General features: G+C 42.0%; 1 protein-coding gene across 1 annotated transcript in view; it reads left to right on the forward strand.

Moving 5' to 3' along the window:
- The first annotated feature begins 2820 nt into the window (after nt 1-2820).
- LOC124019062 overlaps nt 2821-24926 on the forward strand; it is a 38138-nt gene continuing 16032 nt past the window's right edge. The window contains exons 1-5 of the mRNA XM_046334420.1: nt 2821-3073; nt 19731-19844; nt 20120-20182; nt 21035-21205; nt 22502-22691. Coding sequence (XP_046190376.1) covers nt 3041-3073; nt 19731-19844; nt 20120-20182; nt 21035-21205; nt 22502-22691 — 571 coding nt within the window. The 5' untranslated portion in view covers nt 2821-3040. The remainder of the gene's footprint in view (nt 3074-19730; nt 19845-20119; nt 20183-21034; nt 21206-22501; nt 22692-24926) is intronic.

Here is a 24926-nt window from a genome sequence, read left to right on the forward strand (position 1 = left end):
GCCTTCCCCGGACAACAGCATTATGAGGTTACGAGCGGTCCGAGGGGAAAGAAGAAGGCTGCAGCTCAAAGATGAGAGAGCACTGGGAGAGAAAGGCCCTGCATGTTCCAGAATCTCCAGTGTAGTGCTCCGGAAGAAGTAAGTGGGGTTCTCGGGACACTGGGGTAGGCTGGGAAGAACAATCGCTGGTGGCGATAACTCCTCGTGCCTTCCAATGGTGGCTGTTTGCTGGGAGATAACATTGTGGATCTGGTCTGAGTCTGCTGGGTCTGTCATGGCCAGTCGGCCCGGCAAAGGGCAGGTTGAGGGCAGGCAGGGGTTTGTGATCAGGTCAGCGTCTGGCAGGTACAGGATGGCAGGCAGGCTTGGGGTCAGGGCAGGCAGAATAGTCAGAACTGAGAACTAGGATACAGAACTTGAGAAACAGGAAGATTGGATGCTGGTAAGACCTGACAAGACAAGAGGAACTGGTTACAGACAAACAGAGAACACAGGTATAAATGCACCGGGGATAATGGGGAAGATGTGCGACACCTGGAGGGGGGTGGAGACAAGCACAAAGACATGTGAAACAGATCAGGGTGTGACAAGGTTATTATTGTGGAGTATCTACAATGTTGTTGATCCATCCTCAGTTTTCTCCTATCACAGACGTTAAACTCTAAATGTTTTAAAGTTACATTTGGCCTCATGGTAAAATCTTTGAGCGGTTTCCTTCCTCTCTGGCAACTGAGTTAAGAAAGGTGACTGGGTGTGTTAAAAAAGTGTAATTAAGTGTAATTAAAAACTTAACCATGCTCAAAGGTATATTCAATATTTGCATTTATTTGACCAGTCTACCAATTTGTGCCCTTCATTATGAGTACTCAATATGTTGCCTCAAGACATTTCAGCTTTTCATTTGAATTAATTTGTAAAAATGTCAAAAAACATATTTCCACTTTGACATTATGGGGTGTTGTGTGTAAGCCAGTAACACAAAATCAAAATGTAATACATTTTAAATTCAGGCTGTAACACAACAAAATGTGGAAATAGTCAAGGGGTGTGAATACTTTCTGAAGGCACTGTACACATAGCCAATAGGGCCTGGGGATCATAAAGACAGATAGGATGTTCAATGGCGATACAGCTTATTAGATAAGGGGATAGAGGATCGCAGTTATTTGGAGCATCATTGTCCGGGACTGTGGCTTTAGGTATGCCAGAAGGCTAATGTGATCAGTGATGTCCAGTCTGCCAAGTGTCATATAGCAGTGATTGGCTTGACTCTGGGTCAGACACCAATCTGAAAGTGAAATCTCAGCATCCTGACTTTCCCCCATTACCCAATGGACTGGAGCTGGGTCATCATTATATAATGTACTAAGTCTGACAACCTGGTCTCATGATTTAGTGGTCATATATTGACATTTTGAATGTCAGTATGTAATAAAAACAGAAATTTGACCAGTTATCTAGTCTTGAGTTTCCACCATAGCCACAGGAAGGGTCAAGGTTAAGGGTCAAACTATCTTCCCAGGCTATGGTTGAAACCTTTGACCAGAACTAAAGAATTCACCTTAATATTAAATAAATAATAATCAGGATAATAAAGCATATGCATTCATATCATCGCATTTGCAGACAAACAGTAAAATACTATTCCTAATTTGATGACTAGGAATACGTCCAGATTTGGTACCAGTAGCCTAGTCACTGCAGGTTATTGAACTCAACAACTATTTGCAAAAATTACCTTCTGTACAGAGCGCACACTCGAGGTCCAGGGGTAAATTATTTTAGGGTGCCCGGGAAAACGTTGTCCTTTTACAAAAATGTTTTACATAATTTTACAGATTGGAGAAATTAGCATAATCTTTTTTTATACCACAAAAAGACAAAAATGACAGGCTACTTTGATATTGACAAACTGAAAACAATTTTTAAAAATGATCTCCTCTTGAATGCAACCAATAACGTATGTGTACGAAAGGGAGATACATAGATTGTACAATATGATGTCAATTTAATCTAATTACAAACATTTTGCTATTTTGGGGGGGAGATTTCACTCGTAAAAATGCACTGAATTCAAGGATTTTCTACACAAAGGGTATTTTCTAATTCAACTCTACAAACAAGACCGAGCTTTTGTGTTTCAATAATGTCTCATTAAAGATCACATGATCAAGCTGAATCCTTGATCAAGCTGAATCCTTGATCAAGCTGAATCCTTTTTGCAATAGTTTACCAATGCTCACAATGGTAAACTATTGCTATAAGGATTCAGCCTGATCATGTTATTTTTAATGAGACATTATTGAAACACAAAAGCTCTGTCTTGTTTGTAGAGTTGAATTAGACAATACCCTTCATGTTCGCAGAGCTGCTCAATGTGTCTTCACATACAGAGTCTTGAAGATATTACGGGCCAGTTACAAAGGTCCTACAAGACAAATAACAAGTGGACATACTGTGCCAAAGAGTTGGACTAAGATAGACATCTGATAGGACTCTTACTGCATTGGGTTTCATGGGTGCTCAACAGGGGCACCGCTCCATGTGTCAAGGAAAGTATGACTTGAGAAAGAGAGATTGATACAGTAGTTTTTTACAGCAAGTTACAAAGAGAGGAGATTGAATATGAGAGAGCAAGTAAGAGGAACAAGATATAGAGAGAGTGTGGCTGGGGGACGGACAAAGACAGAGAGAAATAGGAGGGGTTTTAACACTGCCTCTCAAAAAAAAAAGTTTAATGAGGTACCAGTGAGGAGAGACGGTCACACACACACCCACACCCACAACCCAATCCACACTCAGACTCGCTCAGTCATTCAGTCAGTGAAGACAGATATGGCTAAGCAGAGCTGAACTTCTTGTCAGTCAAAATCCGGACATTGATCTTTCCCTCATTTGGTGTCACTTCTTTCCTTCTCTTTTCTCCTCATCGTTGTGCAATTCAAGTGGGAAATAATTGAATCACCACCAGAGAGAGGAACTTTGCTCCAATGACTCTAAAAGTGGACTCTACTCTTTTCTACTTGCCTAGGTCAGCCAGATGAACACACACAAACCAGCCCACAAAGCCAAGGTAGGTCCCCCACTCTGGAACCTTGGCATTTTGGGCATCTTATTCTGATGTCAACTTGTATCATTCCAAGCTTTCTTTGTTGAGGGCAAAACTTATGGGCTGGAAATTGTAAGCTGAATGCTAGATATTTTGTTATCAACATTTGTTATCGACATGAATGACATTTGTTTTAAATTACGTATTCATCATGGCTGTGGATTTTGTTTAGAGTATAAGGTCTAAGTTTGCAATTCACACAGAGAATGATGCTTTGACTTGATCGAAGGCAAGTTTATTTTATTAAGCCACATACTTTGTGTGAATTTGACAAGACAGTTATTGAGTTGTAATTAACTGCATTTACTGTTCCAGTCTGTACCGTGAAACTCACCCAGTGTAGCCAATGGATCTTAGGGAGTGAGAAGAAATATTGGAATCATTTTTTTGTTGCTTATGAAATGAGCTTGGGATGCGTCACAGGTTTATGAAACAACTTCTGTGGCCCAACTAAAACACACAGTACCACACTGAAAAGTTAACATCTAGGATGACATAAGAACACTGTCTTTTTTTAAATGTCTCTTCTTGAACTTATTTGCTAAGCTCAGCATATAACTCTCTCTCCTGTGGTTCTTGTTGATTCTTTGAGCTTCTACATTTACATTTACATTTAAGTCATTTAGCAGACGCTCTTATCCAGAGCGACTTACAGTTTGTGTAACCATTGTAATGCCAGAAAGGCAATCCTGTAGGTGTATTCATAGCCACAGGAAGTAGTTTGGGGGTGGGAGTGCTGCGCTTTCTGCGACAGGCAGGCTCTTGGTGTATCATACATGTATATGACCGTAGTGAATGGGATGGATGGGGAGATGGGTTGTGAAAAGAGGAGTAATTGAAGCAGACAAAAAGCCACATCAAAGGAATTAGTCAATTTCCTGCACAAAGACTTAAGTTTAAACCCCTTAATAAGGTCAATTTTCGTGCCCCCGTGGAAATGTAATTAGCATAAAAATAAATATATCAGTTCAAGTTAGAGATATCTGCTGTTTTGCATTAGATGCGTCTCAATCCACCACATCCGGCTATGTCTGACATCTGTGTTGAAAGGTGACAGAGCTAGAGCAGTGTTTGTCAGACCATGGGGCATCCTTACAATTGGTCTTCTCACAAACTAGTCTATCGAACGGTTTGGCCTACAAAAGACAGACGAGTCTCTCATGAACACATATATATCTCTCATAACACGTATTTTGTTCTAGAATGCTCACAGGCCTCACAAGACTCGCCTGAAGGTCCCGGGGTACCAGTTGAAAAATTCATGGAAGAATACTGATTTTTTTTAAACGCGGTCTGAGGCCGAGCGGTTGCCGTACCAGGCAGCAATGCAACCAGTCATGTTGCTCTCGATGTTGCAGCTGTAGAACCTTGTGAGGATCTGAGGACGCATGCCAAATATTTTTCGTTTCCTGTAGTGGAATAGGCTTTGTCGTGTCCTCTTCACAACAGTCTTGGTGTGTTTGGACCATTCTAGTTTGTCGGTGATCTGGACACCAAGGAACGTGAAGCTCTCAACCTGGCTAGGTCTCTGACGTTCTCCCTGTAAGCTGTTTCGTCGTTGTCAGTGATCAGGTTGTCAGTGATCACTGTTGTGTTGGCTGCAAACTTAATGAAGGTGTTGGAGTCGTGCCTGGCCATGCAGTCGTGGGTGAACAGGGAGTACAGGAAGGCACTGAGCACGCACCCCTGAGGAATTCCAGTGTTGAGGATCAGCTTGGCATATGTGTTGTTACCTACCCTCACCACCTGGGGGCGGCCCGACAGGAAGTCCAGGATCCAGTTGCAGAGGAATACATTGATAAAATGCAATTGTGTTTGTTGTTCATAGCTTATGCCTGCCTATACCATAACCACACCGCCACAATGGGACACTCTGTTCACGACATCAGCAAACCACTTGCTCACCCAATGCCACACATGTTGTCTGCAGTTGTGAGGCCGGTTGGACGTACTGCCAATTCCCTGGCAACAGCTTTGGTAGACATTCCTGCAGCCAGTATGCCAATTGCACACTCTCAAAATTTGAGACATCTGTGGCATTGTATTGTGTGACAAAACTGAACATTTTAGAGTGGCCTTTTATTGGCAAAATGCACCTGTGTAATGATCATGCTGTTTAATCAGCTTCTTGATGTGCCACATCTGTCAGGTCGATGTATTATCTTGGCAAATAAGAAATGCTCACTAACAGGGATGTAAACAAATTTGTGGACACAATTTGAGAGATATAAACAGTTATGTGTATCGAAATATATATGGGATATTTTTTTCAGCTCTTGAAACATGGGACAAACACTTTACATGTTGCGCTTATATTTTTGTTCAGTGTAGATATGGAGACTGTTTAATGACAACAATGAGGGGTTAAATACACTATATATATATATATATATATATATATATAAAAGTATGTGGACATCCCTTAAAATAAGTTGATTTGGCTATTTCAGCCACACCCATTGCTGACAGGTGTATAAAATCAAGCACACAGCCATGCGAACTCCATAGACAGACATTAGCAGTAGAATGGCCTTATTGAAATGCTCAGGAACTTCAACGTAGCACCATCACAGATGCCACCTTTCCAACAAGTCAGTTCATCAAATGTCTGCTGTTACTGTGAAGTGGAAAATATATAGAGGTTTCAAGTTCCATCCCAGTGATAGAAAGTTGTTTGAGATTTTAATGCCTCAACTTAACCACTTCAAAATTTGACTTTTGCAATAATTTTGAAATTTTACATTTGTGAAAATGGATGAACGTCTAATTTTGACCTATTTCAGAGACCAGACACGAATATGATCATTCCAATGGTATGTCTACATCTATGGGATCAATGATTCGCATGAAAAGTTCAACAATTTGCCACAATCTGGTGTTTGTTACTATGACTGAAGATGTGAATTATGTCTGAATCTTTAAGAGTAAAGCATTTTTTGCTAGCGTTTTCACAGAGAAGATGATTGATAAGCATTATGATAGACTGAATAATCTCCTCCTTTATTTATTTTCCTTCTTTCCCTTCCTGTGTATTGGGTGGAATTCCCTGGCGCTGTGGTATGGAACCTGGCTCAAACTGCTCAGACACAGGGTATTCTGAAACATGCAACAGCGTTAACCCCAATAGAAGGGTGTCATGTACGGAGCTGAGACAGCCACATTTTCGAATGCAACATTTTCCAACTATTCTGTTAGATTCTGGGTACGATAGCAAATTGAAGAAATGAATGATTATATCGTCCTTTTTTTGTAAAATGGATTAAAGTGAGCTTGGATGATACATAGGTGCTATCCTATGATTCTAAATATTCTGTGTTCAAAATATGATGCTCTCCGTCAAACAGTGCATTTGTTCCAAATGTCAGAAAATGCACCCAAACCTTAAGGGAAATCAGCAGTTGCTACATACATTTTTCTACTCATAAATTAATGACATATACAACTATTGATTCCTGAAGAATATACAGTGTCTTCAGAAATTATTCACACCCCTTGACTTGTTACAGCCTGAATTTGAAATGGATTACATTTAAACAATATTCTATAATTTCAGTGGAATTCTGCTTTTAGAAATGTTTACGAATTAATAAAACATGTAATGTGTTGAGTCAGTAAGCATTCAACCTTATGGCAAGTTTAAATACGGACTCAGTCTGTGTGCAATAGTGTTTAAGTCATTTTTAAATGACTACATCACCTCTGTATCCCACACATACAGATAATTGTAAGGTCCCTCAGTCGAGGAGTGAATTTCAAGCACAGATTCAACCACAAAGACCAGGGAGATTTTCCATTGCCTCGCAAAGGGCACCTATTGGTAGACATTGAATATCCCTTTGAGCATGCTGGAGTTATTAATTACACTTTGGTTGTTGTATCAACACCCAGTCAAATCAAATCAAAGCTTTGTCACATGCGCTGAATACAACAGCTGTAGACCTTACAGTGAAATGCTTACTTACAGGCTCTAACCAATAGTGCGAAAAAAGGTGTGTGTGTGTGTGGGTAAGTAAGTAAAGAAAAACAGTAAAAAATAACAGTAGCAAGGTTATATACAGACACTGGTTAGTCAGGCTGTAGTATGTACATGTAGTTACGGTTAAAGTGACTATGCATATAGGATGAACAGAGTGTAGCAGTAGCGTAAAAAGAGGGGTTGGCGGGTGGTGGGACATAATGCAGATAGCCTGGTTAGCCAATGTGTGGGAGCATTGGTTGGTTGGGCAAATTGAGGTAGTATGTACATGAATGTATAGTTATAGTGACTATGCATATATGATAAACAGAGAGTAGCAGCAGTGTAAAAGAGGGGTTGGGGGGGGGGGGCACAATGAAAATAGTCCAGGTAGCCATTTGATTACCTGTTCAGGAGTCTTATGGCTTGGGGGTAAAAACTGTTGAGAAGCCTTTTTGTACTAGACTTGGCACTCCAGTACCACTTACCATGCGGTAGTAGAGAGAACAGTCTAGGACTGGGGTGGCTGGGGTCTTTGGTCATTTTTAGGGCCTTCCTCTGACACTGCCTGGAGTAGAGGTCCTGGATGGCAGTAATGTACTGGGCCGTACGCACTACCTTCTGAAGTGCCTTGCGGTCGGAGGCCGAGCAATTGCCTTTCCAGGCAGTGATGCAACTGGTCAGGATGCTCTCGATGTAGAACGTTTTGAGGATCTCAGGACCCATGCCACATCTTTTTAGTTTCCTGAGAGGGAATATGCGTCCTTCCTAACTAAGTTGCTGAAGAGGAAGGAAACTGTTCAGGAATTTCACCATGAGGCAAATGTCGACTTTAAAACAATTGAGTTTCAAATCAAATTAAATTGTTTTTTTCACATACACATATTTAGCAGATGTTATTGTGGGTGTAGCGAAATGCTTGTGTTCCTAGCCCCAACAGTGCAGTAATATCTAACAAATCGCAACAATACACACAAATCTAAAACGTAAAATAATGGAATTTCAAAATATATAAATATTTGGATGTGCAATGTCAGAGTGCTATTGACTAAAATACAGTATAATATAATTTAGTATATACATATGAAATGAGTAAAGCAGTACGTAAACATTAAAGTGACTAGAGTTCCATTATTATAGTGAACAGTCATTATATGTCTATGTACAGTGAGGCAAAAAAGTATTTAGTCATTCACCAATTGTGCAAGTTCTCCCACTTAAAAAGATGAGGCCTGTAATTTTCATCATAGCTACACTTCAACTATGACAGACAAAATGAGGGGAAAAAATCCAGAAACTCACATTGTAGGATTTTTAATGAATTTATTTGCAAATTATGGTGGAAAATAAGTATTTGGTCACCTACAAACAAGCAAGATTTCTGGCTCTCACAGACCTGTAACTTCTTCTTTAAGAGGCTCCTCTGTCCTCTACTCGTTACCTGTATTAATGGCACCTGTTTAAACTTGTTATCAGTATAAAAGACACCTGTCCACAACCTCAAACAGTCACACTCCAAATTCCACTATGGCCAAGACCAAAGAGCTGTCAAAGGACACCAGAAACAAAATTGTAGACCTGCACTAGGCTGGGAAGACTGAATCTGCAATAGGTAAGCAGCTTGGTTTGAAGAAATCAACTGTGGGAGCAATTATAGGAAATGGAAGACATACAAGACCACTGATAATCTCTCGATCTGGGGCTCCACGCAAGATCTCACCCCGTGGGGTTAAAATGATCACAAGAACGGTGAGCAAAAATCCCAGAACCACACAGTGGGACCTAGTGAATGACCTGCAGAGAGCTGGGACCAAAGTAACAAAGCCTACCATCAGCAAGGGCATTGAAGATGAAACATGGCTGGGTCTTTCAGCATGACAATGATCCCAAACACACCGCCCGGCCAATGAAGGAGTGGCTTTGTAAGAAGCATTTCAAGGTCCTGGAGTGGCCTAGCCAGTCTCCAGATCTCAACCCCATAGAAAATATTGAGGGAGTTTAAAGTCTCTGTTTCCCAGCAGCAGCCCCAAAACATCACTGCTCTAGAGGAGATCTGCATGGAGGAATAGGCCAAAATACCATCAACAGTGTGTAAAAACCTTGTGAAGACTTACAGAAAACATTTGACCCCTGTCATTGCCAACAAAGGGTATATAACAAAGTATTGAGAAACTTTTGTTATTGACCAAATACTTATTTTCCACCGTAATTTGCAAATAAATAAATTAAAAATCCTACAATGTGATTTTCTGTCATAGTTGAAGTGTACCTATGATGAAAATTACAGGCCTCTCATCTTTTTAAGTGGGAGAACTTGCACAATTGGTGGCTGACTAAATACTTTTTTGCCCCACTGTATATAGAGCAGCAGCCTCTACAGCGCAGGATTGAGTGACCGGGTGGTAGCTGGCTAGTGATGGCTATTTAACAGTCTGATGGCCTTGAGATAGAAGCTGTTTTTCAGTCTCTCAGTCCCAGCTTTGATGCACCTGTACCGACCATTTCAGATCGTCAGTTATGTGTACGCCAAGGAACTTGAAGCTTTCCACCTTTCCACCCACTGCGGTCCTGTCAGTGTGGATAGGGGCGTGTTCCCTCTGCCTTTTCCTGAAGTCCACGATCAGCTACTTCGTTTTGTTGACGTTGAGGGAGAGGTTATTTTCCTGTCACCACTCCACCAGGGCCCTCACCTCCTCCCTGTAGGCTGTCTCATTGTTGTTAAGCCTACTATGGTTGTGTCGACTGCAAACTTGATGATTGAGTTGGAGGCTGCAGAAAATGTTGCAAAGAAATTAACGTCATGTCCTGAATGCAAAGCATTTTGTTTGGGGCAAAGGACTAGGGAGTATTGTTCAGGATAAAAATAAACAAAATAGAGCTAAGCACAGGTAAATTCCTAGACGAAAACCTAGCTCAGTCTGCTTTCCAACAAACACTAAGAGACAAATTCACCTTTCAGCAGGACAATAACCGAAAAACACATGGGCAAGTATACACTGGAGTTGCTTACCAAGACAATATTTAATGTTCTTGAGTGGCCTAGTTACAGTTTTACTTAAACATCGGTTTGAAAATCTGTAGCAAGACTTGAAAATGGTCAACAACCAACTTGACAGAACTTGAATGTTTAAGTATAATGTGCAAATATTGTACAATCCAGGTGTACAAAGCTCTTAAATCAAATCAAAATCAAATCAAATCAAATTTTATTTGTCACATACACATGGTTAGCAGATGTTAATGCGAGTGTAGCGAAATGCTTGTGCTTCTAGTTCCGACAATGCAGTGATAACCAACAAGTAATCTAACTAACAATTCCAAAACTACTGTCTTATACACAGTGTAAGGGGATAAGGAACATGTACATAAGGATATATGAATGAGTGATGGTACAGAGCAGCATACAGTAGATGGTATCGAGTACAGTATATACATATGAGATGAGTATGTAGACAAAGTAAACAAAGTGGCATAGTTAAAGTGGCTAGTGATACATGTGTTACATAAGGATGCAGTCGATGTTGTAGAGTACAGTATATACATATGTATATGAGATGAATAATGTAGGGTAAGTAACATTATATAAGGTAGCATTGTTTAAAGTGGCTAGTGATATATATATATAGAGACTGAACCAGAAAGACCAAAGGTGATTCTAACATGTATTGACTCAGGGGTTTGAATACTTATGTAAATTAGATATTTCTGTATTTCATTTTCAATACGTTTCCATTTTGTCAATATGGGGTATGTTGTGTAGATGAGTGAGCAAAAAATACGTTTAACCTGTCTGGGAATGGAACCCCGTTCCGCTAGCGGAACCCCTCGTCAACATCCGGTGAAATTGCAGGGCGACAAATTCAAACAGAAATCTCAAATCAAATTTCTCAAAAATACAAGTATTAGGCACCATTTTAAAGACAAAAAAACAATCTTGTTAATCCAGCAACAGTGTCTGATTTCAAAAAGGCTTTATAGTGAAAGCTCCACAAACGATTATGTTAGGTCACCACCAAGTCACAGAAAAACACAGCCATTTTTCCAGCCAGAGGAGTCACAAAAAGCAGAAGATTATTTATCACTAACCTTTGATCTTCAGATGACACTCATTGGACTTCATATTACACAATACATGTATGTTTTGTTTGATAACGTGCATATTTATATCCAAAAATCGAATTTTACATTGGCGTGTTATGTTCAGTAGTTCCAAAACATGCAGTGATTTTGCAGAGAGCCACATCAATTCACAGAAATACTCATCATAAACATTGATAATAGATACAACTATTATACATGGAACTTTAGATAAACTTCTCCTTAATGCAACTGCCGTGTCAGATTTTAAAAAACTTTATGGATAAAGCATTGCATGCAATAATCTGAGTACGGCGCTCAGAGCCCAAACCAGCCAAAGAAATATCCGCCATGTTCTGTAGTCAACATTAGTCAGAAATAGCATTATAAATATTATGTCCATATACCTCCTTCTGTTATGGAGTTTGGTAAAGAAATCCAAATGCGCGTGCAAGTCCAGCGTAAAGCTCAGATGAAAGGTCTAAAAAGTTATATTACTGGTCGTAGAAACATATCAAACGAAGTATAGAATCAATCTTTAGGATGTTATTAACATACATCTGCAATAATGTCTCAACCCGGAGAATTCCTTTGTCTTTAGAAAAGCAATGGAATGCGAGGTAACTTTCACATGACCGTGCATCACGAGCTCGTGGCTCTCTGCCAGACACCTGACTCATTCCCCTCTCACCCCCTTCACAGCAGAAGCCTGAAATAACTTTCCAACGACTGTTGATATGGAGTGGAAGCCTTAGGAAGTGCAACATGATCAATATCCCACCTATCTTCAATAGGGGCTGAGTTGAAAAACTACAAACATCAAATTTCCCACTTCCTGGTTGGATTTTCTCAGGTTTTTACCTGCAATATGAGTTCTGTTATAATCACACACATCATTCAAACAGTTTTAGAAACTTTTCTTTTCTATCCAGCGCTACTAATAATATGCATATATTAGCATCTGGCACTGAGTAGCAGGCAGTTCACTCTGGGCACGCTTTTCATCCAAAAGTGAAATGCTGCCCCCTATCCCAATGAAGTGAATACATTTTGAATTCAGGCTGTTACACTCAACATGTGGAATAGGTCAAGGGGTATGCATACTTTCTGAAGGTACTGTAAATAATAAATGCCACATGAACTTAGTTTAAATGTTGTACCCCATCAGAACCCAAAATAGAATCTTGTTTGTGTCATGCAGGTGAAAGAGGACCCAAAAGCGACTTAACAGAAACAGAGTTTATTTAAGTCCAAACAGGGAATAACAGAAATCCTCTAGTCTGTAGAGGGGAATAACTGGAGAAGCGGCCACAGACTGCAGGTCGCTTCGGGTAGGCGCAGGCCGTAGTAGACAGAGACACCTGCTCACACGCAGCATCTGATGAAGGCAAAAAACACGACAGGACAGGGCGATACACAATCACAGCAAAAACACGACAGGACAGGGCGAAACGCAATCACAGCATGGTGAATACTAAACAAGGAACCGACGGGACAGGAACGGAACACAAAGGAATAAATAGGGACTCTAATCAGGGGAAAGGATCGGGAACAGGTGTGGGAAGACTAAATGATGATTAGGGGAATAGGAACAGCTGGGAGCAGGAACGGAACGATAGAGAGAAGAGAGAGTGAGAGGGGAGGGGAGAGAGAGGGATAGAAAGAGGGAAAGAACCCAATAAGACCAGCAGAGGGAAACGAACAGAATGGGGAGCACAGGGACAAGACATGATAATAAATGACAAACATGACAGTACCCCCACTCACCGAGCGCCTCCTGGCGCACTCGAGGAGGAATCCTGGCGGCAACGGAGGAAATCATCGATGAGTGAACGGTCCAGCACGTCCCGAGACGGAACCCAACTCCTCTCCTCAGGACCGTAACCCTCCCAATCCACTAAGTATTGGTGACCCCGTCCCCGAGAACGCATGTCCATGATCTTATGTACCTTGTAAATAGGTGCGCTCTCGACAAGGACGGGAGGGGGAGGGAAGACGAACGGGGGTGCGAAGAAAGGGCTTAACACAGGAGACATGGAAGACAGGATGGACGCGACGAAGATGTCGCGGAAGAAGCAGTCGCACAGCGACAGGATTGACGACCTGGGAGACACGGAACGGACCAATGAACCGCGGAGTCAACTTACGAGAAGCTGTCGTAAGAGGAAGGTTGCGAGTGGAAAGCCACACTCTCTGGCCGCAACAATACCTTGGACTCTTAATCCTGCGTTTATTGGCGGCTCTCACCGTCTGTGCCCTGTAACGGCAAAGTGCAGACCTCACCCTCCTCCAGGTGCGCTCACAACGTTGGACAAACGCTTGAGCGGAGGGAACGCTGGACTCGGCAAGCTGGGATGAGAACAGAGGAGGCTGGTAACCCAGACTACTCTGAAACGGAGATAACCCGGTAGCAGACGAAGGAAGCGAATTGTGAGCGTATTCTGCCCAGGGGAGCTGTTCTGCCCAAGACGCAGGGTTTCTGAAAGAAAGGCTGCGTAGTATGCGACCAATCGTCTGATTGGCCCTCTCTGCTTGACCGTTAGACTGGGGATGAAACCCGGAAGAGAGACTGACGGACGCACCAATCAAACGACAGAACTCCCTCCAAAACTGTGACGTGAATTGCGGGCCTCTGTCTGAAACGGCGTCTAACGGGAGGCCATGAATTCTGAATACATTCTCAATAATGATTTGTGCCGTCTCCTTAGCGGAAGGAAGTTTAGCGAGGGGAATGAAATGTGCCGCCTTAGAGAACCTATCGACAACCGTCAGAATCACAGTCTTCCCCGCAGACAAAGGCAGACCGGTAATGAAGTCTAAGGCAATGTGAGACCATGGTCGAGAAGGAATGGGGAGCGGTCTGAGACGACCGGCAGGAGGAGAGTTACCCGACTTAGTCTGCGCGCAGTCCGAACAAGCAGCCACGAAACGGCGCGTGTCACGCTCCTGAGTCGGCCACCAAAAGCGCTGGCGAATAGACGCAAGAGTGCCTCGAACACCGGGATGACCAGCTAACTTGGCAGAGTGAGCCCACTGAAGAACAGCCAGACGAGTGGAAACAGGAACGAAAAGGAGGTTACTAGGACAAGCGCGCGCGACGCAGTGTGCGTGAGTGCTTGCTTAACCTGTCTTTCAATTCCCCAGACTGTTAACCCGACAACACGCCCATAAGGAAGAATCCCCTCGGGATCAGTAGAAGCCACAGAAGAACTAAACAGACGGGATAAGGCATCAGGCTTGGTGTTCTTGCTACCCGGACGGTAAGAAATCACAAACTCGAAACGAGCGAAAAACAACGCCCAACGAGCTTGACGGGCATTAAGTCGTTTGGCAGAACGGATGTACTCAAGGTTCTTATGGTCTGTCCAAACGACAAAAGGAACGGTCGCCCCCTCCAACCACTGTCGCCATTCGCCTAGGGCTAAGCGGATGGCGAGCAGTTCACGGTTACCCACATCATAGTTGCGCTCAGATGGCGACAGGCGATGAGAAAAATAAGCGCAAGGATGAACCTTATCGTCAGACTGGAAGCGCTGGGATAGAATGGCTCCCACGCCTACCTCTGAAGCGTCAACCTCGACAATGAATTGTCTAGTGACGTCAGGAGTAACGAGGATAGGAGCGGACGTAAAACGTTCTTTTAGAAGATCAAAAGCTCCCTGGGCGGAACCGGACCACTTAAAACACGTCTTGACAGAAGTAAGAGCTGTGAGAGGGGCAGCAACTTGACCGAAATTACGAATGAAACGCCGATAGAAATTAGCGAAACCTAAAAAGCGCTGCAACTCGACACGTGACCTTGGAACGGGCCAATCACTGACAGCTTGGACCTTAGCGGAATCCATCTGAATGCCTTCAGCGGAAATAACGGAACCGAGAAAAGTAACGGAGGAGACATGAAAAGAGCACTTCTCAGCCTTTACGTAGAGACAATTCTCTAAAAGGCGCTGTAGAACACGTCGAACGTGCTGAACATGAATCTCGAGTGACGGAGAAAAAATCAGGATATCGTCAAGATAGACAAAAACAAAAATGTTCAGCATGTCTCTCAGAACATCATTAACTAATGCCTGAAAAACAGCTGGCGCATTGGCGAGACCGAACGGCAGAACCCGGTACTCAAAATGCCTAACGGAGTGTTAAACGCCGTTTTCCACTCGTCCCCCTCTCTGATGCGCACGAGATGGTAAGCGTTACGAAGGTCCAACTTAGTAAAGCACCTGGCTCCCTGCAGAATCTCGAAGGCTGATGACATAAGGGGAAGCGGATAACGATTCTTAACCGTTATGTCATTCAGCCCTCGATAATCCACGCAGGGCGCAGAGTACCGTCCTTCTTCTTAACAAAAAGAACCCCGCCCGGCCGGAGAAGAAGAAGGCACTATGGTACCGGCGTCAAGAGACACAGACAAATAATCCTCGAGAGCCTTACGTTCGGGAGCCGACAGAGAGTATAGTCTACCTCGAGGAGGAGTGGTCCCCGGAAGGAGATCAATACTACAATCATACGACCGGTGAGGAGGAAGGGAGTTGGCTCGGGACCGACTGAAGACCGTGCGCAGATCATGATATTCCTCCGGCACTCCTGTCAAATCGCCAGGTTCCTCCTGAGAAGTAGGGACAGAAGAAACGGGAGGGATGGCAGACATTAAACACTTCACATGACAAGAAACGTTCCAGGATAGGATAGAATTACTAGACCAATTAATAGAAGGATTATGACATACTAGCCAGGGATGACCCAAAACAACAGGTGTAAACGGTGAACGGAAAATCAAAAAAGAAATAGTCTCACTGTGGTTACCAGATACTGTGAGGGTTAAAGGTAGTGTCTCAAATCTGATACTGGGAAGATGACTACCATCTAAGGCGAACATGGGCGTAGGCTTCTCTAACTCTCTGAAAGGAATGTCATGTTTCCGAACCCATGCTTCGTCCATGAAACAACCCTCAGCCCCAGAGTCTATCAAGGCACTACATGTAGCACCCGAACCGGTCCAGCGTAGGTGGACCGACAAAGTAGTACAGGACTTTGATGGAGAGACTTGAGTAGTTGCGCTCACCTGTAGCCCTCCGCTTACAGATGAGCTCTGGCTTTTACTGGACATGAATTAACAAAATGTCCAGCAACTCCGCAATAGAGGCACAGGCGGTTGGTGATCCTCCGTTCCCTCTCCTTATTCGAGATGCGAATCCCTCCCAGCTGCATGGGCTCAGTCTCAAAGCCAGAGGAGGGAGATGGTTGCGATGCGGAGCAGGGAAACACCGTTGATGCGAGCTCTCTTCCACGAGCCCGGTGACGAAGATCTACCCGTCGTTCTATGCGGATGGCGAGAGCAATCAAAGAGTCCACATCTGAAGGAACCTCCCGGGAGAGAATCTCATCCTTAACCACTGCGTGGAGTCCCTCCAGAAAATGAGCGAGCAGCGCCGGCTCGTTCCACTCACTAGAGGCAGCAAGAGTGCGAAACTCAATAGAATAATCCGTTATGGACCGTTCACCTTGGCATAAGGAAGCCAGGGCCCTAGAAGCCTCCCCACCAAAAACTGAACGGTCAAAAACCCGAATCATCTCCTCTTTAAAGTTCTGGAATTTGATAGAGCAATCAGCCCTTGCCTCCCAGATAGCTGTGCCCCATTCTCGAGCCCGGCCAGTAAGGAGTGAAATGACGTAAGCAACCCGAGCTCTCTCTCTAGAGTATGTGTTGGGTTGGAGAGAGAACACAATCTCACACTGCGTGAGAAAGGAGCGGCACTCAGTGGGCTGCCCGGAGTAGCAAGGTGGGTTATTAACCCTAGGTTCTGGAGGCTCGGCAGGCCAGGAAGTAACAGGTGGCACGAGACGTAGACTCTGGAACTGTCCAGAGAGGTCGGAAACCTGAGCGGCCAGGTTCTCCACGGCATGGCGAGCAGCAGACAATTCCTGCTCGTGTCTGCCGAGCATGGCTCCTTGGATCTCGACGGCAGTGTAACGAGCGTCTGAAGTCGCTGGATCCATTCCTTGGTCGGTTCCTTCTGTCATGCAGGTGAAAGAGGACCCAAAAGCGACTTAACAGAAACAGAGTTTATTTAAGTCCAAACAGGGAATAACAGAAATCCTCTAGTCTGTAGAGGGGAATAACTGGAGAAGCGGCCACAGACTGCAGGTCGCTTCGGGTAGGCGCAGGCCGTAGTAGACAGAGACACCTGCTCACACGCAGCATCTGATGAAGGCAAAAAAACACGACAGGACAGGGCGATACACAATCACAGCAAAAACACGACAGGACAGGGCGAAACGCAATCACAGCATGGTGAATACTAAACAAGGAACCGACGGGACAGGAACGGAACACAAAGGAATAAATAGGGACTCTAATCAGGGGAAAGGATCGGGAACAGGTGTGGGAAGACTAAATGATGATTAGGGGAATAGGAACAGCTGGGAGCAGGAACGGAACGATAGAGAGAAGAGAGAGTGAGAGGGGGGAGGGGGAGAGAGAGGGATAGAAAGAGGGAAAGAACCCAATAAGACCAGCAGAGGGAAACGAACAGAATGGGGAGCACAGGGACAAGACATGATAATAAATGACAAACATGACAGTTTGTAAACAAAATACATGTAAACAAACTGTATAGCCTCAAAACATGTATTTAACTATAGTGGTGATATCATGCGTGGTCATTCCTTGGATCCATATCTCTGTATATAACGGACGCTACTAATATGATTATTTTTTATATTTGTTTGATATACTGTTCTCTTAGAAAGGCAAGTCTTGGAATTCCTCTCTACAGGAAACAGCTTCAAGATGTAGTAATAAGATTATTTTATTATTACATTAATCTTGTTAGATTATTATTGCATTTTATTTTTTTATGAAAATACATAATTCATTCATTTGAAAGCCATCATTGTAACAAAAATCTCTATATGTACTTTTTTTCAACAAAAGTCCTGTTTTATACAGTGGGTCACAAACGGTCTTCATATTAAACAAATAACTACTGTGCTCATATTGTTGGGATATTGGAAGCAGGGTGTTTACATGAGTTGAGTTAATTGAAATGAAAGTACTTGAGTGCTGTTGGAGTGTTTCATTAGAACACCCACCCATCAGTAACTGTTGTTTCTGGCCTCCACGGTGCTAGCCAATGTGTACATTAAGATTTTATTCTGTTCTGTTTCAAAGATGGGATGAATGTGACCAGTGGCTGATGTCTGTATATGTCTTGAAATGAAGTGTTCTCTGGTGTATGGTTAGGGCCATGACGGAATCTATGGAGGCAACATCTTCTGATGAACACATGTTATTTCAATATTTATTTTATTTTATTATTATGGCATTAATCCATACAACATTTTATACTGTTGCGAAACATATCAATCTATCAATTACATATGCCGCTTTTGCTGTGAAAGAAAGGAAAATAAATAAGCCCACAGGTTCCATCTGGTCATGATTTTGGAGAGAATAACCATAAAATACAAATGCCGTATCGTAATTTGATCCTCCTGTTGTTGTAGGAAACGCAAACTTGTATAGCCACAGGATGTGTGTGTGTGTGGTGGGGGCGGGGAAGCTGGGGAATGTTTGGCTGCGTTACAGACAGCTATGTTTGAGTAAAGGCCCAGTGCACTACTTTAAAGATTTATTTAAATGTACTCCTTATGATTTTGCAAGTGGTACAAGTGGTAAATGTACTCCTTATGATTTTGCAAGTGGTACAAGTGGTAAATGTACTCCTTATGATTTTGCAAGTGGTACAAGTGGTAAATGTACTCCTTATGATTTTGCAAGCAGCACCCCCCCTCCCCCTCCCGACAGCTATGATCTTGTAATGCACTGTTTTAAAAAGGCTTCTAAAGTTTGTCATTTCCACTTGAAAATTTCAGACTTGATAAGCCCTAATGATAATTGTATCGTGTACGTGTGTGTGCATGTGTGTGTGTGTGCATGTATTTGTTAAAGGTGACATCTTTACATCCTTGTAAAAAATAATATAATATTAATTTAAATTACAAGTTGTAAAAATGACAACATTTTCTTGAAACAAGTGTCTTCAAACAGGTAGAACCAAATCATTTGTATTCTCTCACTCTTTTTTGATGTGATAGGATATACTGTTAGCTGTTCACCTTTCCAGATGTTTATAACCAGTGATCTGCAAGAGTATGGGAATTGGCAGCAGAGACACTGTAGTACTTTACAATCACTTTCAGTACGACCCTTACAAGTTGTGTAATCAAAAACGATTGTGTTCTCAAATAAACAAGATACAATATGATTTTAAATGAAACCAGCATGATTTTATTGACTATCAAATTTGAAGACATATCCAAAAATGTGTCATACCCCATGTGACCTAGAATTGTATATACTTAATATGTAATTTAGTTATCACGTGCATAAAAGGCACTATTGTGCCTAACACTTTGCAACTCATCAATTAACAATATTGAACCCGATTTAGATCTTTGCTCTTCTTTATGCGAACATATGGTTCAGTGTGAACTAAACTTTGACTTGTAGATCCCTAAGTGGAAATATAAGTTGTTGTAGTACTATGTAGTAGTAGTAGTGTAATAATACTGCTCCGTTAATTTCAGGCTAGGCATTTGTGCTTCGTCGTCCTCCTCTGCTTCCCTTTGGCGTGGGCTGGCGTCCCTGGTCCATGTCGGCACTCTGTGACAAAGGGTCACCTCCTCAACCTCAATCGCCTGGTGAGGACACCTCATACCACGCTAAATCATGCAATGATAGACTCCAAACAAAAAAAATCAACTTGAGATAGTTGCTTTCAATCACTCAAACTGTCATAACTCATGCCTGAACATATTGATGTTAATGAAAGGTTTCCTCCCAAGTTAGTTAATGTATTATCTAAAAGTAGGTATTCCTTCTGTGACCCACACACAAAATGTGGCAGCCATGAATTCTGTATGGCTGCATGACTGAGTTGCACACTTCACTGTTTGGGTCTTTGTTTCCCACGCAGATTGACAATCAGTTGGAGAATGGCTGTTCAATAACCTATGTATTTACTGAGCTCCAGAGTTTGGTGAGTATTTCCTTCCTACTACACTGTAATTACAACTTTCACAACAAAAGTAGTTTGATGCGTGCACATAAAGGATGTGATACCATAGATAAACATCACAACCAGTCACTGTCAATATAGTCTTGTTCTTTCAAGATGTGCCAGGCTGGCATACCGATTCATAACATCTCTTGCCCCATCCAGCCTTTACGGCAAAAATGGAATTATATTTAGAAGAAAAGTATAATGCCATGAACAAACCAGGTTGTTCATCCCCTGGAAGGGAAATGTTTCGAAAATACCTCTGAACTGTGCCAAGTTACAGTAGATAGAGAGCTGTGTGGCAGTCTTAAACAAATGTACGTTGAAACAAAATTTTACACCTCACACATTTGGTTATGGGCTTCAAAAAAGACCCCTGTACCATGTCAGATAGAGTTGGAATGTATTTTGAGTTTGCATCCCAATATTATACTTTATATACATGAAAGAAGACTGAAATATAACTAAACTGTTTGACATAAAAAAAAATGTAAATGCCGGTCTTTCTAAGGTTTATTATTTTGATAACATTCCACCCATGCGGCCACTAGGTCATTTGACTGCAGGAAAGGGCTATAAAAGGTCTGTTGAAGGTCTGTTTAAAGGTTGTGCCAAAAACAACCACAAGGACCTGTTGGTATGTAGCTAACTTTTCCTGCACCTCCAATTAAGTCTAGTGATACAGGAAGCAAAGTCACTATGGCTAAGTGGAAATGAATGTTGAGTCATGAGTGACTTTCCAGGTCTGCTTTGGAAAGGAGGTTCAAACCTCAATGGAAATCGGTGTTTAAAAAATGCAGTGACGATAGGTTTCTTTCTCCTTTGAACCAGAGTGAAGTCTGTTATGTGAAAGCAGCATTGCCACAAATCCTGGAGCTTCTGAACACAAACTTCAATTATGTCATGAAGTCGGACAACGGGCGCTATGTCAAATCCCTGAAGAAGGTCATATACAACTTTTACTCCCACAACTGCATACCCGAAATCAACGAGGAGATTGAGGTGCGTGCTACTTACTTACGAGCATTGCTACTCTAGTCTGGGAATAGGCTTAGCTAAATCTCTTCCAAACGTCTGTTGGATTGTGCCAGACTTCAACTTTTATTGATGGCAGCATAATAACTTCTTAGAAGTAAACAAAGTGAAACAGTGCTTGGGTGGTTGGTGCATGAAGTTCAGTCTTATTAAATTGGACTATTTGAAAAGGCATAGTAGTATGCAGTGATGTTAATAATGTTTCTTAAATTCCAATAGGACATGGTAACTCTAAACACATTGCTTTATTACAATATGGCTCCTTAGATATATATGATTTTCTCTAAACATTTTAAGCTGCTCAGTGATCATGGTTGTTAGATAGATAAAGTAGGGATAAAATACAATCAATCAATCCAGCTTCCTCAGACCTTCAATTTACAGAGTACAGAGGAATAGTCACCAATATTCAATTTAGCATCAAATTCTTTCTTCAATGAGATTGTGACCCCTGATATGGCAGGGTTAACAGAATATGTTTAACAGCATGGAACAAAAATGTGATCTCTTTTAAGTTGGCTTGGGGAGGTAGCAGGGCCCAGGAGACAGCATAAACATGCACACTTCAGAATGCCAGTAAGTCTGGGCAAATCATCTTGTCTATATTAGATTAGTGTTAGATTAAGGTCAAACATGAGACTGGTGCCCCGGTATGTCTCTGGGTACCCTGTGATGATGGTATCAGACAATGGTCCCTCTTCAGGTGACTCCTGTCTCTTAAGGGAATGCTTGTCCAACATCTACACTGAAGTTTGGGCTGGCTAAATGTGTCTGTTTGGCTGTAGTCTTATCCAGTATCAAATATTAAATTAACTCCTTTTCAAATCAAATTACTGGACCCAATCAGAGTGATTGATTGTATAATTTCTCAGTTGATTTCTTTCAACAAAATAAACAATTGTACTATTTTGAAATATTTTTACTTTCAAATAATTTGTTTTAGAGTGCTTCAGAAAACCCTTTTAAATTATGAAATACTGAAGACTTAAGCCAAGGTGGCCAATAGCCAATGAAGTGACGTTGGAAATAGACACTTTCATTTTGTTTCTAATAATTATCTAGAATAGCTGGCTCCTCTTGCAACTTCCTTCATAGGATCGGAGTTGTCATAGTTCGAGTTGATGAAACAATCATTAGGTATGAGGCATTAACTGAGTGCCATTAAAAACAACTTGAAAGTATTTCAGGATGTTTTGAATTGTTTGTAGAGAATGTGACCCATCCCGTCACCACTCTCCCTCTCTCCTCTTGTCTCTGTCACAGGACAACCCAGTGAAGTTTGTGAGGGTGCACAGCACCTCGCCCAGAGAGGCTCTGAGAAAAGCCCGCGGGGTCATTGAGATGTACATGACCCTGATGACCAAGAGCAACGGGCCTGTTGACTGGAACTGTGAGGAAGAGTACGCTGAGGATTACTCAGAATCCGCCACTGTCCTCCCCACCCAAACCAAAGGTAGAGTGAGATGAATTATACTACCCATTAATATCTATTCTAAGAGACAGTTGAAGTCATTGTGAATTGTTTACCGTCTCCCATAACTACCACATATTGTTTTGATTGTTTTTGCTGTTTTTCCCCCGTAGTGGAACATTTTATGAGCGTAGGCTTAAAGGATCATCTTTCATTTGGAATGGCAGGCTTAAAAGTTGAGGAAAATATAACATTATGGCCCATTTAAAAACCAGTCAAGTCCTAAAGTATCAACAGAAAATCTGGGAAACACGCATCTAAACAATGCTAGATTTTCAAAAGCCAGCAAAACTCCCAGCAATGTTTTAGAGATTGTGTACGTGTTTACTTTGCTGTTTAAGAACCAAACATAATGCCACACATGATTACTCCAAGCTGTTTTCAGACTATTCTCTTAGACCTACTTACCATGACCATGTTAGACAGTTCAAGGTGTCCACCCCAAAAAATGCACCCCCCTCTCCAACATAAAAAATATTCTCACATGACCTTCCCCTTGTACTGTAAATAAAATTGCAAACCGTCACCCCCTCATAGAATTAACTCTAAATAATGTTTACCACCACAAATAACAAGTTTGTATTGATTGATTAATTTTAATTCGTCAGTAAAAAGACACAGTATATGGACAAAGTACATGCTCAACCTCCAGAGGAGTAAGAGGGGAATTTAATCCCAATTCTTACCATCTTGTTTTGGATAGTCTATAGCTTATTCTTTAGATCACATGGGTCAAACACAAGGCCTGTGGGCCGAATCCGGCCCATGACACATCTCTAACTGGCCGCCCAATGATTTGGGTTGTCAATTAAATTCGGCACGCTTCCATACAGCCCACGATGCGCTGCACTCCAAGTCACAGCAAGTGCTGCCAACGTGCTGCACGCCAAATGGAATTGCAACACACACACACAACCCCCTCCTCCAAGTGGTGCTAAGGGTGCTGCAACACTCCCTGAAATATTGGACCGATAGCAGGCAAAAAACGTTTCCCGCCTTTTGTTATTTTAAGCATGACTTCAAAACAACCAAAAAACTCAACCTAAAACACCATGCAAAGGAGAAACATGTAGACCTATTACAATCAATCAAATGTATTTATAAAGCCCTTTTTACATCAGCAGATGTCACAAAGTGCTATACAGAAACCCAGCCTAAAACCCCAAACAGCAAGCAATGCAGATAAAGCACAGAAACATTTGTGCAGTAGCCTCGGCTGGCTACTCAACTACAAGACATTTTGAGTGGCCATACAGCAATGCAGCATTCAACCGCATTGGTGATCCATGCATTCCCAAAAAATAAAAAGGCGACCAGTCATTCAGGGCAAGTGGGACATATATACACATTTTGCTAAACAAGTGGGGATATATATATATAATATCAGTCAAATGTTTGGACATGCCCACTCATTGCAGGGTTTTTCTTTATTTTTACCATTTTCTACATTGTAGAATGATAGTGAAGACATCAAAACTATGAAATAACACATTCAGTTGAAGTCGGAAGTTTACATACACTTAGGTTGGAGTCATTAAAAATTGTTTTTCAACCACTCCACAAATTTCTTGTTAACAAACTATAGTTTTGTCAAGTCGGTTAGGACATCTACTTTGTGCATGACACAAGTAATTTTTCCAACAATTGTTTACAGATAGATTATTTCACTGTATCAAAATTCCAATGGGTCAGAAGTTTATATCCACTAAGTTGTTTACATCCACTAAACAGCTTGGAAAATTCCAGAAAATGATGTTGTAGCTTTAGAAGCTTCTGATAGGCTAATTGACATCATTGACATCATTCGAGTCAATTGGAGGTGTACCTGTGGCTGTATTTCAAGGCCTATCTTCAAACTCAGACCGATTAGAGAAAATGTAATTACCTGGATTTATGGATCATCGAAGAGAATGATGCATTACATACAGACTTATACACAAAGCCCACAGACCGCAATACCCTGCTACATGCAGATAGTATGCATCCCCTTCCCCTCAGGAATGGTCTACCACATAGCCAGTTATGCTGGGTTAAAACAGATCTGTGCCCACCAGTCAGATTTTGATAGCAATGCTAAGAAAAGGACAGAAATTAAAAACGAGAGGTTACAAGGACAAAATTATTAATGCTGCGATGAAAATATCTCAAAAACCAAGAGGAATTGCTAAAAACTAAACCAAAGAAAAAACGCAACAGTGTTTTGCACCAAATGTTCGG

The sequence above is a fragment of the Oncorhynchus gorbuscha genome, linkage group LG03 (genome assembly GCF_021184085.1).
Source record: "Oncorhynchus gorbuscha isolate QuinsamMale2020 ecotype Even-year linkage group LG03, OgorEven_v1.0, whole genome shotgun sequence".
Lineage (NCBI taxonomy): Eukaryota > Metazoa > Chordata > Actinopteri > Salmoniformes > Salmonidae > Oncorhynchus > Oncorhynchus gorbuscha.